The sequence below is a fragment of the Lithobates pipiens genome, unplaced genomic scaffold (genome assembly GCF_037356315.1).
Source record: "Lithobates pipiens isolate NorthernLeopardFrog02 unplaced genomic scaffold, aLitPip1_a1.2 Scaffold_8, whole genome shotgun sequence".
Lineage (NCBI taxonomy): Eukaryota > Metazoa > Chordata > Amphibia > Anura > Ranidae > Lithobates > Lithobates pipiens.
In genome coordinates, this window is record NW_027507903.1 from 486264930 (window position 1) to 486286057 (window position 21128).

Here is a 21128-nt window from a genome sequence, read left to right on the forward strand (position 1 = left end):
TGGCGATATCTCCAACTGGTACATTTTATACAAAGACTGCCTCAGCCAATTAGAGTTGAAAATGAATTCACGGGGTTAGAGCAACTCTGCAAGGCAGACAGAACTAAGGGCACAATATCAAGGCTATATGAGCTGTTGATACTGGCCAGCCAGAGGGAGATACCACCATATATAAAAAAATGGGAACAGGAATTAGGGTCACAAAAAGATAAAGAGACGATAAACAAAATACTGAAAATAACACATAGTTCGGCAATAGATAATAAGACAGCCGAGATGAATTATAAACTCATCTCTCGGTGGTACAATACTCCAGATAAAATGGTGAAATACCAACAAGGAACAACGGCTGAGTGTTGGCGTGGATGTAAAGCTATAGGAACAATGACATACCTATGGTGGGGATGTGCAAAAATTAAGACATATTGGGACGAGATCCTTCAAAGGATAAAGGAAATAACTCAAACAACCATAAAACCGGATCCCTGGATAGTGCTTTTTCATGGGACTGAGGGGGGAGTTAAACAATACCAAGATACAATTATTCCACATCTCCTAAACGCCGCAAAAAAATTGATTCCCAGGAAGTGGTATGAGGCCGAATGCCCAACGATATGGGAATGGGTAGACGCGGTAGAGGCAATATTTAATTGCGAAAGTTTATGCATGAATGATGAAGATGAAAGAGCAGCATTCGAAAGAAAATGGAAAGGATGGAAAGAGTTTAACCACTTCAGGACCGCCGTATTGCCAATGTACGTCAGCACAATGGCACAGGCAGGCAGAATCACGTACATCTACGTGATTGCCTTCCAGCGGGTGGGGGGTCCGATCGGACCCCCTCCCGCTGGTTACGGCAGTCCGATTCGGTCCAGGAGCGCTCCGTGATGAGGGGATGGCCGTTGGTTTTCGGCCACCCCCTCTGGATCGCTCCTGGCCAATGAGAAGCTTCCTTCCCTGTGTATTGTTTACACAGGAAGGAGGAAGTGATGTCATTCTCCTCGGGGCGGTCTTTTTGACCGGACTACGAGGAGAAGAGTAAAAGTAAGTGTGCACCAACACTACACTGACATGTAGGTACACACAGGCACACAAACCCCCCCCCCGATCGCCCCCCCTCCCCCCCCAGTCACAGTGTCACTGATTGCATTGATCATTTCTTTACTGATCAATGCATTCAGTGTCAGTTGTGACAGTAAAAACTGTCAGGACAGTTAGTGTTAGGTCCAGGGTAGCCCCCTATCACCCCCCAATAAAGATTTAACCCCCTGATTGCCCCTAGAGTTAACCCTTTCACCCCCTTTTGCCAGTGTCACTAAGCGATCATTTTTCTGATCGCTGCATGTGTCGCTAGGTAGCTAGTTATTTTTTTAGGTTCACCGCCAGGTTTTTATATCGCTAGGTACCCCGATATACTACCCAATAATGGGTTTAACCCCCTGATTGCCGCTAGTTAACCCTTTCACCCCCTTTTGCCAGTGTCACTAAGCGATCGTTTTTCTGATCGCTGCATTAGTGTCGCTACAGTCGCTAGGTAGCTAGTTTTTTTTTAGGTTCACCGCCAGGTTTTTATAGCGCTAGGTACCCCGATATACTACCCAATAATGGTTTTAACCCCCTGATTTCCGCTAGTTAACCCTTTCACCCCCTTTTGCCAGTGTCACTAAGCGATAATTTTTCTGAACGCTGCATCAGTGTCGCTAGTGTCGCTAGGTAGCTAGTTATTTTTTTAGGTTCACCGCCAGGTTTTTATAGCGCTAGGTACCCCGATATACTACCCAATAATGGTTTTAACCCCCTGATTGCTGCTAGTTAACCCTTTCACCCCCTTTCACCAGCGATCACAGTATAAGTGTCACTGGTGACGCTGGTTAGCCAGTTAGTTATTTAGGTTCCCCGTCAGGTTTTTATATAGCGCCAGGGACCCCCATATACTACCTAATAAAAATTTGAACCCCCTGATTGCTCCTAGTTAACCCTTTCACCACTGATCACCGTATAAGTGTTACGGGTGACTCTGGTTAGTTTGTTTTTTATAGCATCAGGGCACCCACCATTTATTACCCAATAAAGGTTTAACCCCCTGATCACCCGGGCGGGTGATATCAATTAGGTTTTAGGGTCAGGGTCTGCGTCGCCCCAGGCAGCGCTAGGTTAGTGCCAGTACCGCTAACACCCACATGCAAAGCATAAACCTCCCGTAGTGGTATAGAATCTGAACAGATCAATATCTGATCTGATCAGATCTATACTAGCGTCCCCAGCAGTTTAGGGTTCCAAAAAAACGCATTGTTAGCGGGATCAGCCCAAATACCTGCTGGCACCTGCGTTTTGCCCCTCTGCCCAGCCCACCCAAGTGCAGTATCGATCGATCACTGTCACTTACAAAACACATAACTGCAGCGATCGCAGAGTCAGGCCTGATCCCTGCCATCGCTAACAGGTTTTTTGGTAGCATTTTATATTCAAATCCGGAAGGCAGTGCTTGGTTTTCGGGGTCCCGTACGTGGCTAGGCTCCCAAAAAGTCCCACACATGTGGTATCCCCGTACTCAGGAGAAGCAGCAGAATGTATTTTGGGGTGTCATTTCACATATGCCCATAGCATGTGTGAGCAATATATCATTTAGTGACAACTTGGTGCAAAAAAAAAAAAGTTTGTAATATTCCCGCAACTTGTGGCAAAATATAAAATATTCCATGGACTCAACATGCCTCTCAGTAAATAGCTTGGGGTGTCTACTTTCCAAAATGGGGTCATTTTGGGGGGTTTTGTGCTATTTTGGCATTTTATGGCCTTCAAAACTGTGATAGGTAGTGAGGAGTTAAATCAAAAATTTGCACCCTTAGAAATCTTGAAGGTGGTGATTGGTTTTCGGGGTGCCGTGCGCGACTAGACTCCCAAAAAGTCCCACACGTGGTATCCCCGTACTCGGGAGAAGTAGCGGAATATATTTTGGGGTGCAATTCCACATATAACCATGGCATGTGTGAGCAATATATCATTTAGTGACAACTTTTTGTAAAAAAAAATTTTTTTTTTTTTTTTGTCATTATTCAATCCCTTAGGACAAAAAAAATAAATATTCAATGGGCTCAACATACCCATCAGCAATTTCCTTGGGGTGTCTACTTTCCAAAATGGGGTCATTTGGGGGGGATTTGTACTGCCCTGCCATTTTAGCACCTCAAGAAATGAGATCGGCAGTCATAAATTAAAAGCTGTGTAAATTCCAGAAAATGTACTCTAGTTTGTAGACGCTATAACTTTTGCGCAAACCAAAAAATATACGCTTATTGACATTTTTTTTACTAAAGACATGTGGCTGAATAAATTTTGCCCTCAATGTATGACTAAAATTTAGTTTATTCGATTTTTCTTATAACAAAAAGAAGAAAATATCTTTTTTTTTTTCGAAATTTTCGCTCTTTTTCCATTTATATCGCAAAAAAAAAAAATCGCAGAGGCAATCAAATACCATCAAAAGAAAGCTCTATTTGTGGGAAGAAAAGGACGCAAATTTCGTTTGGGTGCAATATTGCATGACCGCGCAATTACCAGTTAAAGCAGCGCAGTGCGAAATTGCAAAAAGACCTCTGGTCCTTAAGGTATTTATTGGTCCGGAGCTGAAGTGGTTAAACAGGAATGGAGCTATGTAGCACAGCTGAGATCAAAAAGATAGGTATTAGAGGAAGATATTTAGAAGAGGAACACTACTGACATGGTGGGGTTGGGGGGGGGGGGTGATGGGGAGTTGGGCAGAGGGTAAATAATTATAATAGGAAGGGAGATTAAATAAGTTATACATTTTATGATAAAGAAATAAAGTTATATCCGAAATCTATTTTTATTTTAAAAGGGGGAAAAAAAAAAACTGGCTAAAAGACAGAATTCAGAGAGTAGTGGTTAATGACCCGTACTCTGAATGGTCTAAGGTTATCAGTGGTGTACCCCAAGGTTCAGTGCTGGGACCCTTACTTTACTTTTAAATGATATTGGGTCTGGGATTAAAAGTAAAATTTCTGTCTTTGCAGATGACACCAAGCTATGCAGTGGAATAACGTCCTTACAGGATGTCTCCAATTTACAAGCCAAATTCAATGCTCTGTCTAATTGGGCAACTATGTGGCAAATTAAGTTTAATGTTGATAAATGTAAAGTTATGCACTTGGGGACTAAGAATATGCATGCATCATACATACTGGGGCAGCACCACTGGGGGAATCAATGGTGGAGAAGGATCTGGGGGTTTTGGTAGATCATAAGCTCAATAATAGCATTCAATGTCTAGCTGCGGTTTCCAAAGAGAGCAAAGTCCTTTCATGTATTAGGAGAGGTATGGACTCCAGAGAGAGAGAGAGAATTTTGCCCCTGTACAAATCATTAGTAAGACCTCACCTGGAATATGCAGTTCAGTTTTGGGCACCAGTTCTCAAAAAGGATAATCAGGGAACTGGAGAAAGTGCAGAGAAGAGCAACCAAACTGATAAGAGGCATGGAGGAGCTCAGCTATAAGAAAAGATTAGAGGAACTAAATCTATTCCCTCTTGGGAAGAGGAGATTAAAGGAGGGGGGATATTATCAACATGTACAAATACATAAGTGTCCATTTTGTGAACTTGGTGTTGAGTTATTCACTTTAAGGTCATCACAGAGGACTAGGGGGCACTCTTTACGTCTAGAGGAAAAATGTTTTAATCTCTAAATATGGAAAGGTTTCTTCACAGTAAGAGCTGTGAAAATGTGGAATAGACTCCCTCCAGAAGTGGTTCTGGCAAGGTCAGTAGATTGCTTTAAAAAAAAGGCCTGGATTCTTTCCTAAATCTACACAATATAATTGGGTAATAACATTTATAGGTAAAATTCATCCAGCGAAAATCTGATTGCCTCTCGGGGGATCAGGAAGGAATTTATTTCCCCTGCTGTAGCAAATTGGAGCATGCTTTGCTAGGGTTTTTTGCCTTCCTCTGGATCAACTGTGGGTATAGGTTTGTTGGGATTAGATTTTTTTTTTTTTTTGCTTGAACTTGACGGACTTAGATGGACAATGTACCCCCTACTCATTCACATAAGGTGGGGGGGGGGGGGGTCAGGATCTGGGGTCCTTCTTATTAAAGGGGGCTCCCGGATTCTGATAAGCCCCTAGCCCGCAGACCATGACAACCAATGGCCAGGGTTGTCAGGAAGAGTCCCCTTTCCTCATCAACATGGGCACAAGGTGCTTTGGGGTGGGGGGCCGCAGTGCAAACTCCTGCCCCAAAGCACCCACCCCCCATGTTGAGGGCATGCGGCCTGGTACGGTTCAGGTTAAAATCCATATCAGACCGAAGGACCTGGTATGCTCTTGGAGGGGGAACCCATGCCGCTTTTTTATTTAAAATTTGGCATGGAGTTCCCCCTCAAGATCAGAGCACAAGTCGTATGTCAAAGTTGGATCAAGCAAGACAGCGATTTGACTTTGATCCAAATTCAATGATATTCAATGAGCTGAAGTAGGATCAAAGTCGGACCAAAGTAGTGCAAGGAGCATTTTCAAAGTCGGACCAACTTGTGTCGGAACAGTTAGGACGGCTCCCATAGGGAAACACCGATTTTCACACGCCATGTGACATGAGCTCCCAATGTCGGAGCATTTGTCGCACCAGTGTGAACCTGTCCACAAAGAAGTCAGCACAGCTGAAGACGATGCCGGCAGCACATAGAAGGCTGGTAGGCCACAAGTTGGGGTGTAAATGGACAAAGCACAGGTCTGTCCACCTAAGAATGATACAGTGCCTTGAAAAAGTATTCATACCCCTTGACATTTTTCACATTTTTTCATGTTACAACCAAAAATGTATTTTATTGGGATTTTATGTGATAGACCAACACAAAGTAGCACATAATTATGAAGTGGAAGGAAAATGATCAACTGTTTTCAATTTTTTTTCCAAATAAATATCTGAGTGTAGCGTGGACTTTTACTCAGCCCTCTTTACTGATACCCCTAACTAAAATCTAGTGGAACCAATTGCCTTCAGAAGTCACCTAATTAATAAATGTGTGTAATTTAATCTCATTATAAATACAACAGTTCTGTGAAGTTCTGTGAAGCCCTCAGAGGTTTGTTAGAGAACCGTAGTGAACAAATAGCATCATGAAGGCCAATGGACACACCAGACATGTCAGGAATAAAGTTGTGGAGAAGTTTAAAGCAGGTTAGGTTCTAAAAAAAATATCCCAAGCTTTGAACATCTATCGGAGCACTGTTTAATCCATTGTTCAAAAATGGAAAGAGTATGGCACAACTGCAAATCTACCAAGACATGGCCGTCCACTTAAAGTGACAGGCTGGGCGAGGAGAGAATTAATCAGAGAAGCAGCCATGGTAACTCTGGAGGAGATGCAGAGATCCACAGCTCAGGTGGGAGAATCTGTCCACAGGACAACTATTAGTCTTGCAGTCCACAAATCTGGCCTTTATGGAAGAGTAGCAAGAAGACATTGTTCAAAAGAAAGCCACAAAAAGTCCCATTTGCAGTTTGCAAGAAGCCATGTGGGGGCAACACCGCAAACATGTAGAAGAAGGTGCTCTGGTCAGAGGAGAACTTTTTGGCCTAAAAGCAAAATGCTATGTGTGGTGGAAAACTAACACTGCCCATCACCCTGAACACACCATCGCTATTGTGTAACATGGTGGTGGCAGCATCATGTTGTGGGGATGCTTTTCTTCAGCAGGAACAAGAAAGCTGGTCAGAGTTGATGGATTGAGCCAAATACAGGGCAATCTTGGAAGAATGCCCCGTACACACGCTCGGATTTTCCGATGGAAAAAACGTGGATGTTTATTCCGATGGAATTCCGCTCAAGCTTGGCTTGCATACACACGGTCTTTGAACTTTGGACCGTCAAGAACGCGGTGACGTACAACACTACGACGAGCCGAGAAAATTAAGTTCAATGCTTCCGAGCATGCGTAGGAATTTTGTGCGGCGGAATTTGTACAAACGATCAGAACTTTTTCCGACCAAAAAAAACATAGAACCTGCTCTCAATCTTTTGCTGGCTGGAATTCTGGCAACAAAATTCTGATGGAGCATACACACCGTCCGAATTTCTGACCAAAAGCTCATATCCAACTTTTGCTGGGAGAATTTCTGATCGTGGGTATTGGGCTTTAGAGTCTGTAAAAGACTTGAGACTGGGGCGGAGGTTCACCTTCCAGCAGGACAATGGCCTAAACATACAGCCAGAGCTGTAACTGCAGCAACAGGTGCTTCTACAAAAGTATTGACTCAGGGGGGCAGACAATAAATGCACGCCACGCTTTTCACATATTTATTTGTAAAAACCAATTGAAAACCATTAATCAATTTCCTTACACTTCGACATGTGCCGTTTTGTGTTGGCCCATCACATAAAATCCCAATAAAATACATTTACGGTTTTGGTTGTAACATGACAAAATGTGGAAAATTTCAATGGGTATGAATACTTTTTCAAGGCACTGCATTTCAGATAACAGTGAAAAATTGGTGGCATCTTGTAAAGCCTGGTAACACCAGTGACGTAATCCTCTGGTCAAAGTACCAAGCTTTTTTTCCCCACCAACCTTGCAGTGTTCCAGCTTTGTGTTCTTCAAAACATACAATGTAGAATCCCACCAATCCCACCCCAACCGCCATGAGAACCCTCAGGTGATAGAATAACCATTTTGGGTGGACTGCCCCTCTTACATATCTCCAATTCTTAATCAGTACAAGGGGTTTCATTTTGAAGTTCAAACTACACTCTAAAATCTCTAGACGGTTTGCAGTTGGTTTCAGGCAACATTTACTTTTTAAAGAGTTTGCAGTTTTTACAAGTTAAAATGTATGAGTTCTAGAAAACCACTTCCCCAGCTGAAGGCAAGACTGAACTCTAGTAATGAGAGTGATAAAGTGTGCGCACTATTAAAAATAGATTGGGGAAAAAGTGGAACTTTGCCATTAAAGATGCATTATTCAACATTTTCAGCATCAGGGGTCTGAAACACTTTATAACAGAGACCCCCTCTGGCAGAAAGGGAAGAGAATATCGAAAGAAGAGCTAAAACGCGACAGAAGTCAAAAGACAGATGTTCCAATTTACATGCAGCCGCTTTTTAACTCGCTCCCCCTATAAAGGGCACCTGTCAGAATAGAAATATGGGAACAGAAACTGCCAACTAGTCTTTAACATGCAGGCTTTGGGCTTTACTTTATGAGTTAGTGCTGAGAACAAGCACAGAGGCACTGAACTCATAACTCCTAACCCGCATACATATTTCAATTCCTGATCTCATTAAAGTGGACCAAGTATGTTAAATATCTTTTCCAGATAAGTGCTGAATAATGTGTAACACTCAAAAAGGTATTTAAATTACTGGTTACAAAGATCACCGTACTCCTTTCTGACAATGCCTTCATCTGCTTTTATCTCCAGAAGCACGGAGTCATCTTTGTTCAGGCATCATCTAGGATCACCATCTACTGGACTGAGATGGCAGCTTAGAAATGACAATCATGCAAATCTCTGTGCTCACAAATGTCTAACACAGATTAGCCCCTGCTGCAGTCAGTCATTCACCTTGAGACTTGCTACAAAGTTCCAATTTTGCAGTCTAATGGTTTTGGGGGGGGGGGGGGTGTAATCTAATGATTAGGATGCGGTAGACTGCAATTTTGCAGTCTACCGCATCCCTGCAGCAGACTGATGCCATAATTTCAGCCTAGGCAAAATGCGCTGTCTGGAGCTCTGGATTTTTATTGATAAAAGTGAAGCACTGCTGATATATATTTTGGCATGTTGGGAATGCATTAAAATTTATTTATGCAAACTTGTAAAGTTAGTGACAGATTTACTTTAACCAGTGAAGCAAGTGTGGCCATGACAGGTCTGGTGCGTTTGAAAACAAGTCAATTACAGTCTCCACATAACAGTCCTGACAGGTTCCCTAAATAAAGCAGAAATGTTATAAGGTAAGGCTGTCTGGCATTAGAAAGTTTTTATTATTATAATTCTTTTGTTTTATTCAAGTTTATCATTCAAAGACTTTATCAAAAAATAATTCTGTACTGGCTGCATTATTGAAATTCAGACACCTTCAGTTTACCGCATTACATTTTTAGTGTCTTTTCACGTAGCCCAAGAACTCGAAAAAAAAAAGAAAAAAGTATGTTTCAGGTGTAGAAGGTATCCTTTAAAAAAAAAAAAAAAGAAATGTAAAATTTGAAATTCGTATCATGTATCATATTAAGAGTAATTCAAATTTTGTGAAACAGAAATCCAAACAACAGCAAAATTTTTTGCACTTTCCAGTGGCGTAGCGTAGGAAGGGCCACAGGGGCACTTGCCCTGGAAAAAAAAAATAAAGATCTGGGCAGAGGCACACTAGTGCTGGCCACCCAAGCCACCTGCCCTGCATCTTCTTCAGGACGCCCCGGGTTCCCCAGCAATGTGATCTCAACCCCTGCAGCAGACAGCATTTTTCTGGCTGCCTGTAATAATAATACGTGAGAGCTGAGAAAGTATAGAAAGTATAGGCTCCCCCTCAACTCTGACAAGGATAATGTGGGATGGGGTGTTGTAGCACGAGGATTTGGGATTGCCTTGCCGTGGGTTCTGGTAACCCACTCGATGCCCCCGACACTTCCTAAGCTGCATAACAGATAGGAAACTTAAGGCCAGCTTGTAGTATCTCAAAATCAAAATCTTATAGGGAGCAACAGAAAATTTGTGGACAACATTCTTGGACCATTTGTGAAAATCTTGTATAGAAGATTCCAGAGCTTTTGTAAAGAGATTGAATAACCCACAGTGAGGGAAAAAAGTATTTGATCCCCTGCTGATTTTGTAGGTTTGCCTACTGACAAAGAAATGATCAGTCTATCATTTTCTTGGTAGTTTTATTTTAAGATTGAGAAGCAGAATAACAGAAATATCCATAAAAACGCATTTCAAAAAAGTTATTATTAATTGATTTGCATTTTAATGAGTGAAATAAGTATTTGACCCATTCGCAAAAAACAAGACTTAGTACTTGGTGGCAAAACCCTTGTTGGCAATCACAGAGGTCAGATGTTTCTTGTAGTTGGCCACCAGGTTTGCACACATCTCCGGAGGGATTTAGCTCCCTTCACATATTTTCTATGGGATTAAGGTCTGGAGACTGGCTAGGCCGCTCCGGGAACTAGGCTGCTTCCAGACATAGACTCCCACGGGAGTCTATGCCTCTTCCCGTCCCGGCGCGCGGTCTGCTTTGACACACACGGGTCCCAGAGACAGGATGGACCATTTAAATTGTGATGCGCGACTCGCCTATGCTCAGTATGGAATCGGGAAGTGAAGCCACAAGGCTTCATTTCCTGGTTCCCATACCGAAGATGGCAGCGGCAGCATCCGAGGGACGATTCGGTCTCGGGTGCCAACATCGCTGGACCCTGTTACAGTTAAGTATCCTTATTTTTTTAAAACTATTTTAAAAGTCAGCAGCTACAAATACTGCAGCTGCTGACTTTTAAAATAGTTTTTTCGTGGGTCTCTCGCTTTAATGTGCTTCTTCTTGAGCCATTTTGTGTCTTTGTCATGCTGGAATACCCATCCATGACCCGTTTTCAATGCCCTGACTGAGGGAAGGAGGCTCTCCCCAAAGATTTGACGGTACATGGTCCTGTCCATCGTCTCTTTGATGCGGTGAAGTTGCCCTGTCCCCTTAGCAGAAAAAAACACCCCCAAAACATAATGTTTCCACCTCCATATTTGATGGTGAAGATGTTGTTCTTGGGGGTCATAGGCAGCATTCCTCCTCCTCCAAACACAGCAAGTTGAGTTGAAGCCAAAGAACTCGATTTCGGTCTCATCTGACCACTACACTTTCAGCCGTTCTCCTCTGAATCATTCATATGTTCATTATCAAATTTCAGACAGGCATGTTCATGTGATTTCTTGAGCAGGGGGACTTTGCGGGTGCTGCCGGATTTCAATCCTTCACCTTGTAGCGTGTAATAAATTGTTTTTTTGGTGACTATGGCCCCAGCTGCCTTGAGATCATTGACAAGATTCTCTCGTGTAGTTCTGGGCTGATTCCTCACCATTTTCATAATCATTGAAATTGCACAGTCAGACCAAAGTAGTGCAGGAACCTTTTCCAAAGTCAGACTGACACAATTTGGACCGGTTAAGATGGCTCTCGTATGGAAACATTGATTTTTACATGTCATTCGACGTGCTCTCAAAGTCGGAGCTCATGTCGCACCAATTTGAACCAGCCTTTATTGCAAAAGCTTAACTGAACAAACTGAAGTTGTAGGCTGATTGGTTGCTATGCATAGCTGCAGCAGATTCTGTGTGCACAGTTTTAGTAAATCTCTTCCAATGTCTCAAAAACAAAGAGGCAAGGCAATGAGTATTTGTTGTGCACACACATTTGCAAATCTATTTCTAGGCTGGTGGGAGGAAAATGTAGTATCTGGTGAGAAACTGAGACAGCACACATTTTATACTGCTATGAGTTCATTTCATAGACAATGTTTATCCTTTGCAACGATGAGATATCCATGTATTTCACAAGTGAAGCCCAAAACAGAAGAAGATCCAAAGTGGAAGAGAAACTGTATGGCTAAATCCACAATCATTAACGTACCAAAAATCAGCCATATGCTCCAAAATGCTAAAAATCGCTGTTCTACTTTTTTGTGTACTATTCACTGCCCGTCACGTGATCGTAATCGCTCTTCTTTCTGATTCTAAGGGTGGCCGGTGGGCATGAGTAGTAAAAGCTAGTGGAGGGTGAAAGTCCGGAGCGCTCTCACGATTTGAGGACACTTGTGCATCTTCATTCATGATAAAGCATGTGATATCATGGAAGAGGCCGGACTGGATGATGCTGATCAAAGCTGGGAGGGGTTGGGACAGAGCTGTTAGAGCAGACACCAACAACGGTACTAGAAGTTCCTGTGAGAAGCCACATTCAGCTGCACAGGGCAACCATTGTCGGCAAAGGAGTGGAGGGTTGCTCAATATCTGAATTTAATAGAAAAGGTTTTTTTGGGGGGGGGTTTCAAATAAAAAGGTTTTTTTTTTTTTTTTAAACTGGAGTTCCACGTTAAATGTCCTCAGTCTTGCTATCTATAGGGATATGTGTGGAACTCTACAAATACACAGCCACAAATCCGTTCCTACACTGGTAAAGTCATTATCTAACTACCTTCAAAAAATGGGATCCCAGAGGGACAATATATTAGGGAAAATAGGAGCTGCTCCATGGTGGAGAATTTTGAAAAAGACTAAACGTCCTATGCAACAGATTCAGGGGTTACCCAGAAAAAAAAAACCTAGGAGGAGGGCAAGCTATAGCGCTAAAAATAAGAAACAAGAACATCTACTGGTATACCCAAACGGACAGCTCAAGAAATTTCACCTGTACAGGAAATTACTCGACACAATCAAGTGAGATTTATAGCGTTTTGAACAAATACTGGTCTATTCTGACAGAGGACAAAGACCTGAAAAAAATATTGGATGAGTGCCCCATAACGTAGAAGTAGAAACCTCTGGGATAACTTGGTGCAATGGATGCTTAGAGACGATGTAGGTCATACCAATACAAGCCTACTGTAAAAGATTTTATTAACCCCAAAAATGTTGAGAGAGAGTAAAATGGACTACTTCATAAATTGTAGTTCAACAGGAGTAGTATTTCTGGTGAAATGCCCCTGCACTTTACTGTATGTGCGTAAAACTATTAGACAGGAGAATCTTGGTGATATAAACCTAAAAAAAAAGGTAACCTTCACCAAATGTAGGAAACTGCTATCACTGCCAGATAAGAAACTGGAGGGCGGTGGAGCGCAAAGCGTCACTGCAGAGCTGTTGTGCTGGTCACGCCCTGAGAGGTTTCGTCATCATAGACTTCAACAGTCTGTTGAAGTCCATGATGACGAAACCAGTCAGGGCGTGTCCAGCACGACAGCTCTGCAGTGACGCTCTGAGCTCCACCACCTTCCAGTGTCTTATCCGGCAGTGATAGCAGCTTCTGAAAGGAAACCTGCATTCCATGCAAGTCCCCCTCGGATCTACCGTGACTTTACATTCAAGTGCACTTGCAGTGCAAAGTGGATTTTCCTTTAGTAAATAACCCACATTGTGATATTGGAGTAATATGATTTTTAGCGCCGTTTTAGTAACTCTTTTCAGCAATTGGACTGAATATTTTTACTAATGTTTTAACATGTACTTTAAGGCTCGTATCACATCTATCATATATCTATCTTCATGGGAAACCATGTTAAATGGGCTGAAGTGCAAAGCCGCAAAATGCAATAAGCACTAAAAATGCTTATATATATAGAATTTCCACTATGGTGAGAAAGGAGAAGTAAAATGAACGTAACACTTGATTTTATGTGAAGCTCTACTTTAACGTAAATAGAGAGGTGTGAATGTGCTATAAAAGAACCTACTGATATTAGGGCCGACGTTCACTGACTCCTGAATTTTACATTATGTCATCCTTTCCTAATGCACAAATATATTGACATTTAAGATTTTTTCCTGCTTTTCTAAGGCTTACAGGTTTGTTAAAGGAGAACAGCACCACCTGGTGACCGATACAAAGTATTACAGACACAAAAAGGTGGCCAAAAGTTATAGTAGTTTTAAAATCTAACACCTTCACAATCTTCACCTTTTATAGTATGTTACATCCATATTTATGTGTAACATGTAACATGACAGTGTGCTAGAGTTCCCTCTTCCCAGCAGTAGCTGTCAGACTTGAAATCAGCAGGGCTCAGTCTGCACCGCCACAGAAATCAGAGATCTGTGAATGAATGAACTATGCATACCGTCCACTGACACTTCCTGCAGTTGTCTCAACCGAAGTTCACACTGACTGTGGGTTAGAAACCATGCGAGTTCAGCTGAACTGGCACAATTTCAAACCCGCAATGCAGTCCGACTTCGGGGGCGATTTGAAAGACATCTGTGCAGGTTCCTGCAGAAAGGTCTAAAGGTCTATTCAAATCACTTTTGAGCAACCGTGACATTATCACTGGGTCTGTATACTACTCTTTCTTTGGTGGGAGGGGCCAGCAGCCTCCTGTAATTTTCAATGCACCCTGCCTCAAATCTTCTTTCAAGAGTGTTATATACAACCCCAATTTAAAAAAGTTTGAACGCTGTGTAAAATCTACAATAAAACAGAATGCAATTGCAAATCTCATTAACCCATATTTTATTCACAATAGAAAACATATCAAATGTTGATGGCAGCACCAGGTCTCAAAAAAGTTGGGACAGGGCCATGTTTACCACAGTGTATCCCTTCTTCTTTTAACATGCTGTAAATGATTGTGAACTGAGAAGACCAGTTGCTGGAGTTTTGGGAGAGGAAGGTTGTCCCATTCTTGCCCGATATAAGATTCTAACTGTTCAACAGTCCTGGGTCTTCTTTGTTAAAGTTTTCATTTCAAGATAGGCCAATAATTTTTTTATTTGAAAGCTGAAAACTCTAAAGCATTGCGCCCATGACCAGTGGCTCAGGGGTACAATGTGAGGATCCTGCAGACAAGCCCTGCAGCTTTCAGCCCTCATCTCAGATAATGGCTTACTCTTTACAGGCTGCAGGGCTTGTGAATGAACTACTCCACTGAACTACAGGTAGCAATAGCCAACAATACTTGTAGCGCTTTCATTCACAGATCACTGTGAATTCTTGAAGTGTCCATGTGGGTGGAGGCCTGCACGGCCACACTATTTTAAAAATGTGACATCAGGTGTGGGGAGAAGATCCCCTGTCCACAGGTTTGGGAAATCAGGAGTTGGTCTGGAGCATGTTTTACATTACACCAGAACTAGGTTAATTGATGCTCTTCCTTGTTAGTACCACTTACTTTACCAGCCTTTTGTTGCCCTGTCTCATATTTTTTGAGACATGTTGCTAACATCAATTTTCATTTTTTTTTTTTTTTTTTTTTTGTAAATGATACATTTTCTAAGTTTAAACATTTGATATGGTTTCTATTTTCTACTATGAATACAAAATTGGTTTATGAGGTTTGCAAAGTATTGCATTCTGTAGTTTGTTGATTTTACACAACATTGCAACTTTTTTTATACGTGGGGTTGTAAAAGAACACATTTCTAGCATCCCTTTAGACCCACATGCTCCTCACTGTTGCCCTGTGTGGTGAATACTTTAGCTGTGCAATCTTCCAAACAAGTTGAGCATGCAAACATGAAGGGATGCCATATATGTATTTTTTTTATATAATGACTGAAACAAAATGGATTGCTTGATTGATTGGCAGAGAAAGCTAAATGCTGCAAGAGGCGGGCAGCAACAGTAAGGATCAGGAGGGAAGATAACCGAAAATAGGAAATAAATATGTGATTTTCAAAAAGCAAGCAAGCGCACGTCAGACTAGACTTCACACCATAGATGCAAGAAAATCTCTCAAGTTTGTCTCCACTTACAATCCTCAGTTTAAATGAAGCAAAATTTAGTAAACCAGAAACCAACATAAAATCCACTTTATTAACGCCAATGGTCCCTAGTACTCACAGCTAGATTCCTTTGTAACACGTTTCACCCGGTAAAAGGCCTGCTCAGAGAGGTACTACTTCTGTATATTGTCGTGAGGTGCTCTAGTAGTACAGGCAGCAGGAAAGAAGCATTTACATTTTTATTTTGCAGGTTCAGTTGTTTCTGAAACGTATGTAATGACAGGGTCACTTTAAAGTGCTGCCATACCATTCATTTCAACAAAAAAATTCCCAGAAGACTGTATGTGCATTTAATGTGGTTTGTAGTCATGTAATTTATCTGTAAAAGCATCCCTTCTGTAGACATCCAAAAGACCTGAGAGACTACTGCTGGGTGCCACCATCTTGGATGTCAGCAGCCCCAGCGTTGTCACTCAAAGGACACTCTACAGCACCCTCCACAAGTACGCACACAAAAATACCAGATTTTTCTGTGCAATTTTTTTAAACAGGATCTTTGCCCAAAGAGCCTCCCGGGATGTGTGATGTGTCCCAGGAGGCTGCGGGTGGTAAAGGGGTCAGGACAAGACAACGTCATCCTCCCCTTCCTCCCAAAAAAACTGCAACTCGGCTACAGGCTGGGAGGGGGGGGGGGGGGGCATAATGAGTGGCACTTCACTTTTTGAGTAAAGGTATGCTTTAAGTTAGTGACAGGGTCTCTTTAAGAGAAGGAAGAGGTTTGGCTATTACCAGCAAATAAAGGTGAAGGTGGCTTACCCTTATCTTGTTTTTCATGTCCATCTCCTCCTTTTTGTGCAGGAATTGTGTGATCCAGTCGGGCTCTGCAGATGATGCAGTTGCCGATGTCGAGTCATTTGTCCCTTGGATTCTATTCTTTTCAGAATCCCCAACAGACAGTGCTAGTAACTCCTCCTGACGCTTCTTCTCTTCAAAGTCTCTCAACCAAGAAAGAGAGCCACAAATCAGGCTCAAAGACTTGCCCTGAAACAGTGCAGAACACGTTGTTAAAGATAATCCTAAAGTCAATGTACAAAATATGGTGGTGCCTGCCATCCATAACAATCAAACTCCTCTTTTCATTTTCTTACTACAAAACAGCTGGATAAAAACGCTACTCTAAATGATTCCCCACCTTCAGATAGCATCAGGATTGTTGATCTCACTTAGAACCCACCAAACATTTTATATTATAATAAATAAAATAAAATAAACAAAATATATATATATATATATATATATATATATATATATATATATATATATATATATATATATATATGCTCATACGTTTACATACTCTGGTGGAATTTATGATTTCTTGGCCACTTTTCAGAAAATATGAATGATAAAACACAAAAACTTTTCTTTCCTTTCATTTATGGTTAGTGTTTGACTGAAGCCATTTATTATCAAACTGTTTACGCTTTTTAAAATGGCATTAGAAACTACCCAAATGACCCTGATCAAGGTTTACATACCCTGGTGTTTGGCCTGATAACATGCACACAAGTTGACACAAAGGGGTTTGAATGGCTATTGAAGGTAACCATCCTCACCTGTGATGTGTGTGCTTGTAATGTGTGTGTGTGTGCTTGTAGTGTGTGTGTGTGTGTGTGTGCTTGTAGTGTGAGTGTGTGTGTGTGTAAAAGGTCAATGAGTTTCTGGACTCCTGACAGACCCTTACATCTTTCATCCAGTGCTGTAATGACGTTTCTAGATTCTGAGTCATGGGGAAAGCAAAAGAATTGTCAAAAGGATCTGCAGGAAAGGGTAGTTGAACTGTATAAAACAGGAAAGGGATATAAAAAGATTTCTAAGGAATTGAGAATGCCAATCAGCAGTGTTCAAACTAAATCAAGAAGTGGAAAATGAAGGGTTCTGTTGAAACCAAACCATGGTCAGGTAGACCAACTAAAATTTCAGCCACAACTGCCAGGAAAATTGTTTGGGATGCAAAAGAAAAACCCACAAATAACTTCAGGTGAAACACAGGCTGTTTCAAGGTGCACAATAAGGAGGCACTTAAAGAAAGATGGGCTGCATGGTCTAGTCACCAGAAGAAAGCCATTACTACGCAAATACCACAAAGTATCCTACTTGCAATACGTCAAAAAGCACAGAGACAAGCCTCAAACCTTCTGGCACAAAGTAATTTGGAGTGATGAGACCAAAACTGAACTTTTTGGCCACAACCATAAACACTACATTTGGAGAGGAGTCAAAAAGGCCTACGATGAAAGGTACACCATTCCTACTGTGAAACAAGGAGGTGGATCGCTGATGTTTTAGGGATGTTTTAGCTACAAAGGCACAGGAAATGTTAAAAATTTCAGGCTTCAAACATAAAGATATAAAATTTTGATTTTTTTGTGAAGAATCACCAACAAGTGGGACACAATTGTGAAGTGGAACGAAATCTATTGGATTTTTGAAACTTTTTTAACTAATAAAAAAATGAAAAGTGGGGCGTGCAAAATTATTCGGCCCCCTTGCGTTAATACTTTGTAGAGCCACCTTTTGCTGCGATTACAGCTGCAAGTCGCTTGGGGTATGTCTCTATCAGTTTTGCACATCGAGAGACTGAAATTCTTGCCCATTCTTCCTTTCAAAACAGCTCGAGCTCAGTGAGGTTGGATGGAGAGCGTCTGTGAACAGCAGTTTTCAGCTCTTTCCACAGATTCTCGATTGGATTCAGGTCTGGACTTTGACTTGGCCATTCTAACACCTGGATACGTTTATTTGTGAACCATTCCTTTGTAGATTTTGCTGTATGTTTGGGATCATTGTCTTGTTGGAAGATAAATCTCCGTCCCAGTTTCAGGTCTTTTGCAGACTCCAACAGGTTTTCATCCAGAATGGTCCTGTATTTGGCTGCATCCATCTTCCCCTCAATTTTAACCATCTTCCCTGTCCCTGCTGAAGAAAAGCAGGCCCAAACCATGATGCTGCCACCACCATGTTTGACAGTGGGGATGGTGTGTTGAGGGTGATGAGCTGTGTTGCTTTTACGCCAAACATATAGTTTTGCATTGTGGGCAAAAAGTTCGATTTTGGTTTCATCTGACCAGAGCACCTTCTTCCACATGTTTGGTGTGTCTCCCAGGTGGCTTGTGGCAAACTTTAGATGAGACTTTTTATGGATATCTTTGAGAAATGGCTTTCTTCTTGCCACTCTTCCATAAAGGCCAGATTTGTGCAGTGTACGACTGATTATTGTCCTATGGACAGACTCTCCCACCTCAGCTGTAGTTCTCTGCAGTTCATCCAGAGTGATCATGGGCCTCTTGGCTGCATCTGTGATCAGTCTTCTCCTTGTCTGAGCTGAAAGTTTAGAGGGACGGCCAGGTCTTGGTAGATTTGCAGTGGTCTGATACTCTTTCCATTTCAAAATGATCGCTTGCACAGTGCTCCTTGGGATGTTTAAAGCTTGGGAAATCTTTTTGTATCCAAATCCGGCTTTAAACTTCTCCACAACAGTATTGCGGACCTGCCTGGTGTGTTCCTTGGTCTTCATGATGCTCTCTGCGCTTTCAACAGAACCCTGAGACTATCACAGAGCAGGTGCATTTATACAGAGACTTGATTAAACACAGGTGGATTCTATTTATCACCATCAGTCATTTAGGACAACATTGGATCATTCAGAGATCCTCGCTGAACTTCTGGAGTGAGTTTGCTGCACTGAAAGTAAAGGAGCCGAATAATTTTGCACGCACCACTTTTCAGTTTTTTATTTGCTAAAAAAGTTTAAAATATCCAATAGATTTCGTTCCACTTCACAATTGTGTCCCACTTGTTGGTGATTCTTCACAAAAAAATAAAAATTTTATATCTTTATGTTTGAAGCCTGAAATGTGGCAAAAGGTTGAAAAGTTCAAGGGGGCCGAATACTTTCGCAAGGCACTGTATAAGGCATACATTCCTAAAACATAATGTGCACATTGGCCTCCATCATCCATAAATGGAAGAAGTTTGGAACCACCAGGACTCTTCCTAGAGCGGGCCAACCGGCCAAACTGAGGGGATGGAGGCGACCAAGAACCCGATGGTCACTCTGACAGAGAAAGCTCCCTGCAAAAGAAGAATTATTAGGCGGTGTTAAAAAAGCAAGTTTTTTAGCATTTTGCATTAGCGTTTTTAAGCTTATTTTTAGCAAAACTATACTCCCACAAAAGCTTATGGCTCAAAAACGCTCAAGGAAAAGCTGTATTTTTCAGAGATTTTACAGCTGAAAAACTCCTCTTCAAACACACTGGGAGGGTTGTTCCAGCCAGAAAACAGCCCAGCCAAAAATTGCTGATGGACACATAGGATAACATGCTGGAGAGTTTACGGCCTGTATAAAAAAAATGCCTGAAGCCAAAAACAGGAGCTGTAAAAAACGCTGAGGGTGCAGGAGGCCTTATACACACAACCTCCCATCTGTTTAAGCAATGCAACTGGCATCAGGGTCTTCGGCATTCAACCATTCTGGATTGTCAGAAATCGGTATCCCCCTTCGAGTGCCACGTTTCCTTCCCCTCACCTCTTGTCACTACAGAACTCTGTGGCGACTTAGGAGGTCAGAGGATGGGAGCCACAGCATGCCTCAAGGATCACAAGCATCCAATGCTCCTGGAAGTGTCAAAGAGACTGAAGGAAGCAGTCCAGGGAATAAAGCGAAGCCAGGATTTCAAGAGCTGCTCCAGAGAAGTGCAGGACACTAAAATCATTCAGACTCAGTCTCGTTACACAGAACACACTCCTCCGTGATTTATGCTATATGAGCCAGAGGAGTGTTCTGTGAGTGGTGTCTCTGCATTGTCCTTTGAGGTGCCTGAACTGGACCGATGATATGTATATATGCTTTATTTCTGCATTTTTAAACTTTTATTTTATACAATAAAACCATTCATGTATTCATTCATTCATTCAATGAGCACTATAGAGTTATTTTCTCTCATACATGGCTCTCAAAAAATTCTGAGGTGATTGGCGCAGTTACAGCTGGAGAACTGTAAAGGGACCTGATTATCGGTTTATTCCCATGTGGACATCCATGCCAGATAGACATCATGATTATATAGAGGGTGATTTGTAAAGGTGAGCAGTTTGGAGTTGCACTGGGTAAATAGTGAACCTCTGAGTGTAAAATTTAAAGAAGCGCACTGATCACATTATTGGATTGGGATTTATTCACTATCATTGGTTATTTCCTCACAGTAGTTTGTGTGATTCTTTTCATGTTTGTGTGTATTTGAATATTTGTTGCACATTTATTTGTATGTACTGATGTGTGATGCACTTATACTATACATTAAATATCAGTTGGGGAAATGACTGTTGATTTATAATGGGGTGCACAAAACATATGAGCTTGCTGCATTTTTGGAAGGATCAACAAGTATTTTTTGCACTTTTCGAAAAGGTATATTTTTGAACAGGACAAAGAGAAAAAAAAATAAAAAAGTACAAGACCATTATACATTCCCTTTAACTACTTCAATACAGGGCACTTACACCCTCTTCCTTCCCAAGCCATTTTTCAGCTTTCAGTGCTGTCACACCTTAAAGCGGGGTTCCACCCTAAAGTGGAACTTCCGCTGATCGGAACCCTCCCCCCCTCCGGTGTCACAATTGGCACC

At 41.8% G+C, this 21128-nt stretch overlaps 1 protein-coding gene across 1 annotated transcript in view; it reads right to left on the reverse strand.

Annotated features, from left to right (window-relative positions):
• The window catches only part of DDX11 (DEAD/H-box helicase 11), a 161131-nt gene that overhangs the window by 118493 nt on the left and 21510 nt on the right, over nt 1–21128 (reverse strand). Inside the window, exon 3 of the mRNA XM_077468971.1 lies at nt 16261–16485. Coding sequence (XP_077325097.1) covers nt 16261–16485 — 225 coding nt within the window. The remainder of the gene's footprint in view (nt 1–16260; nt 16486–21128) is intronic.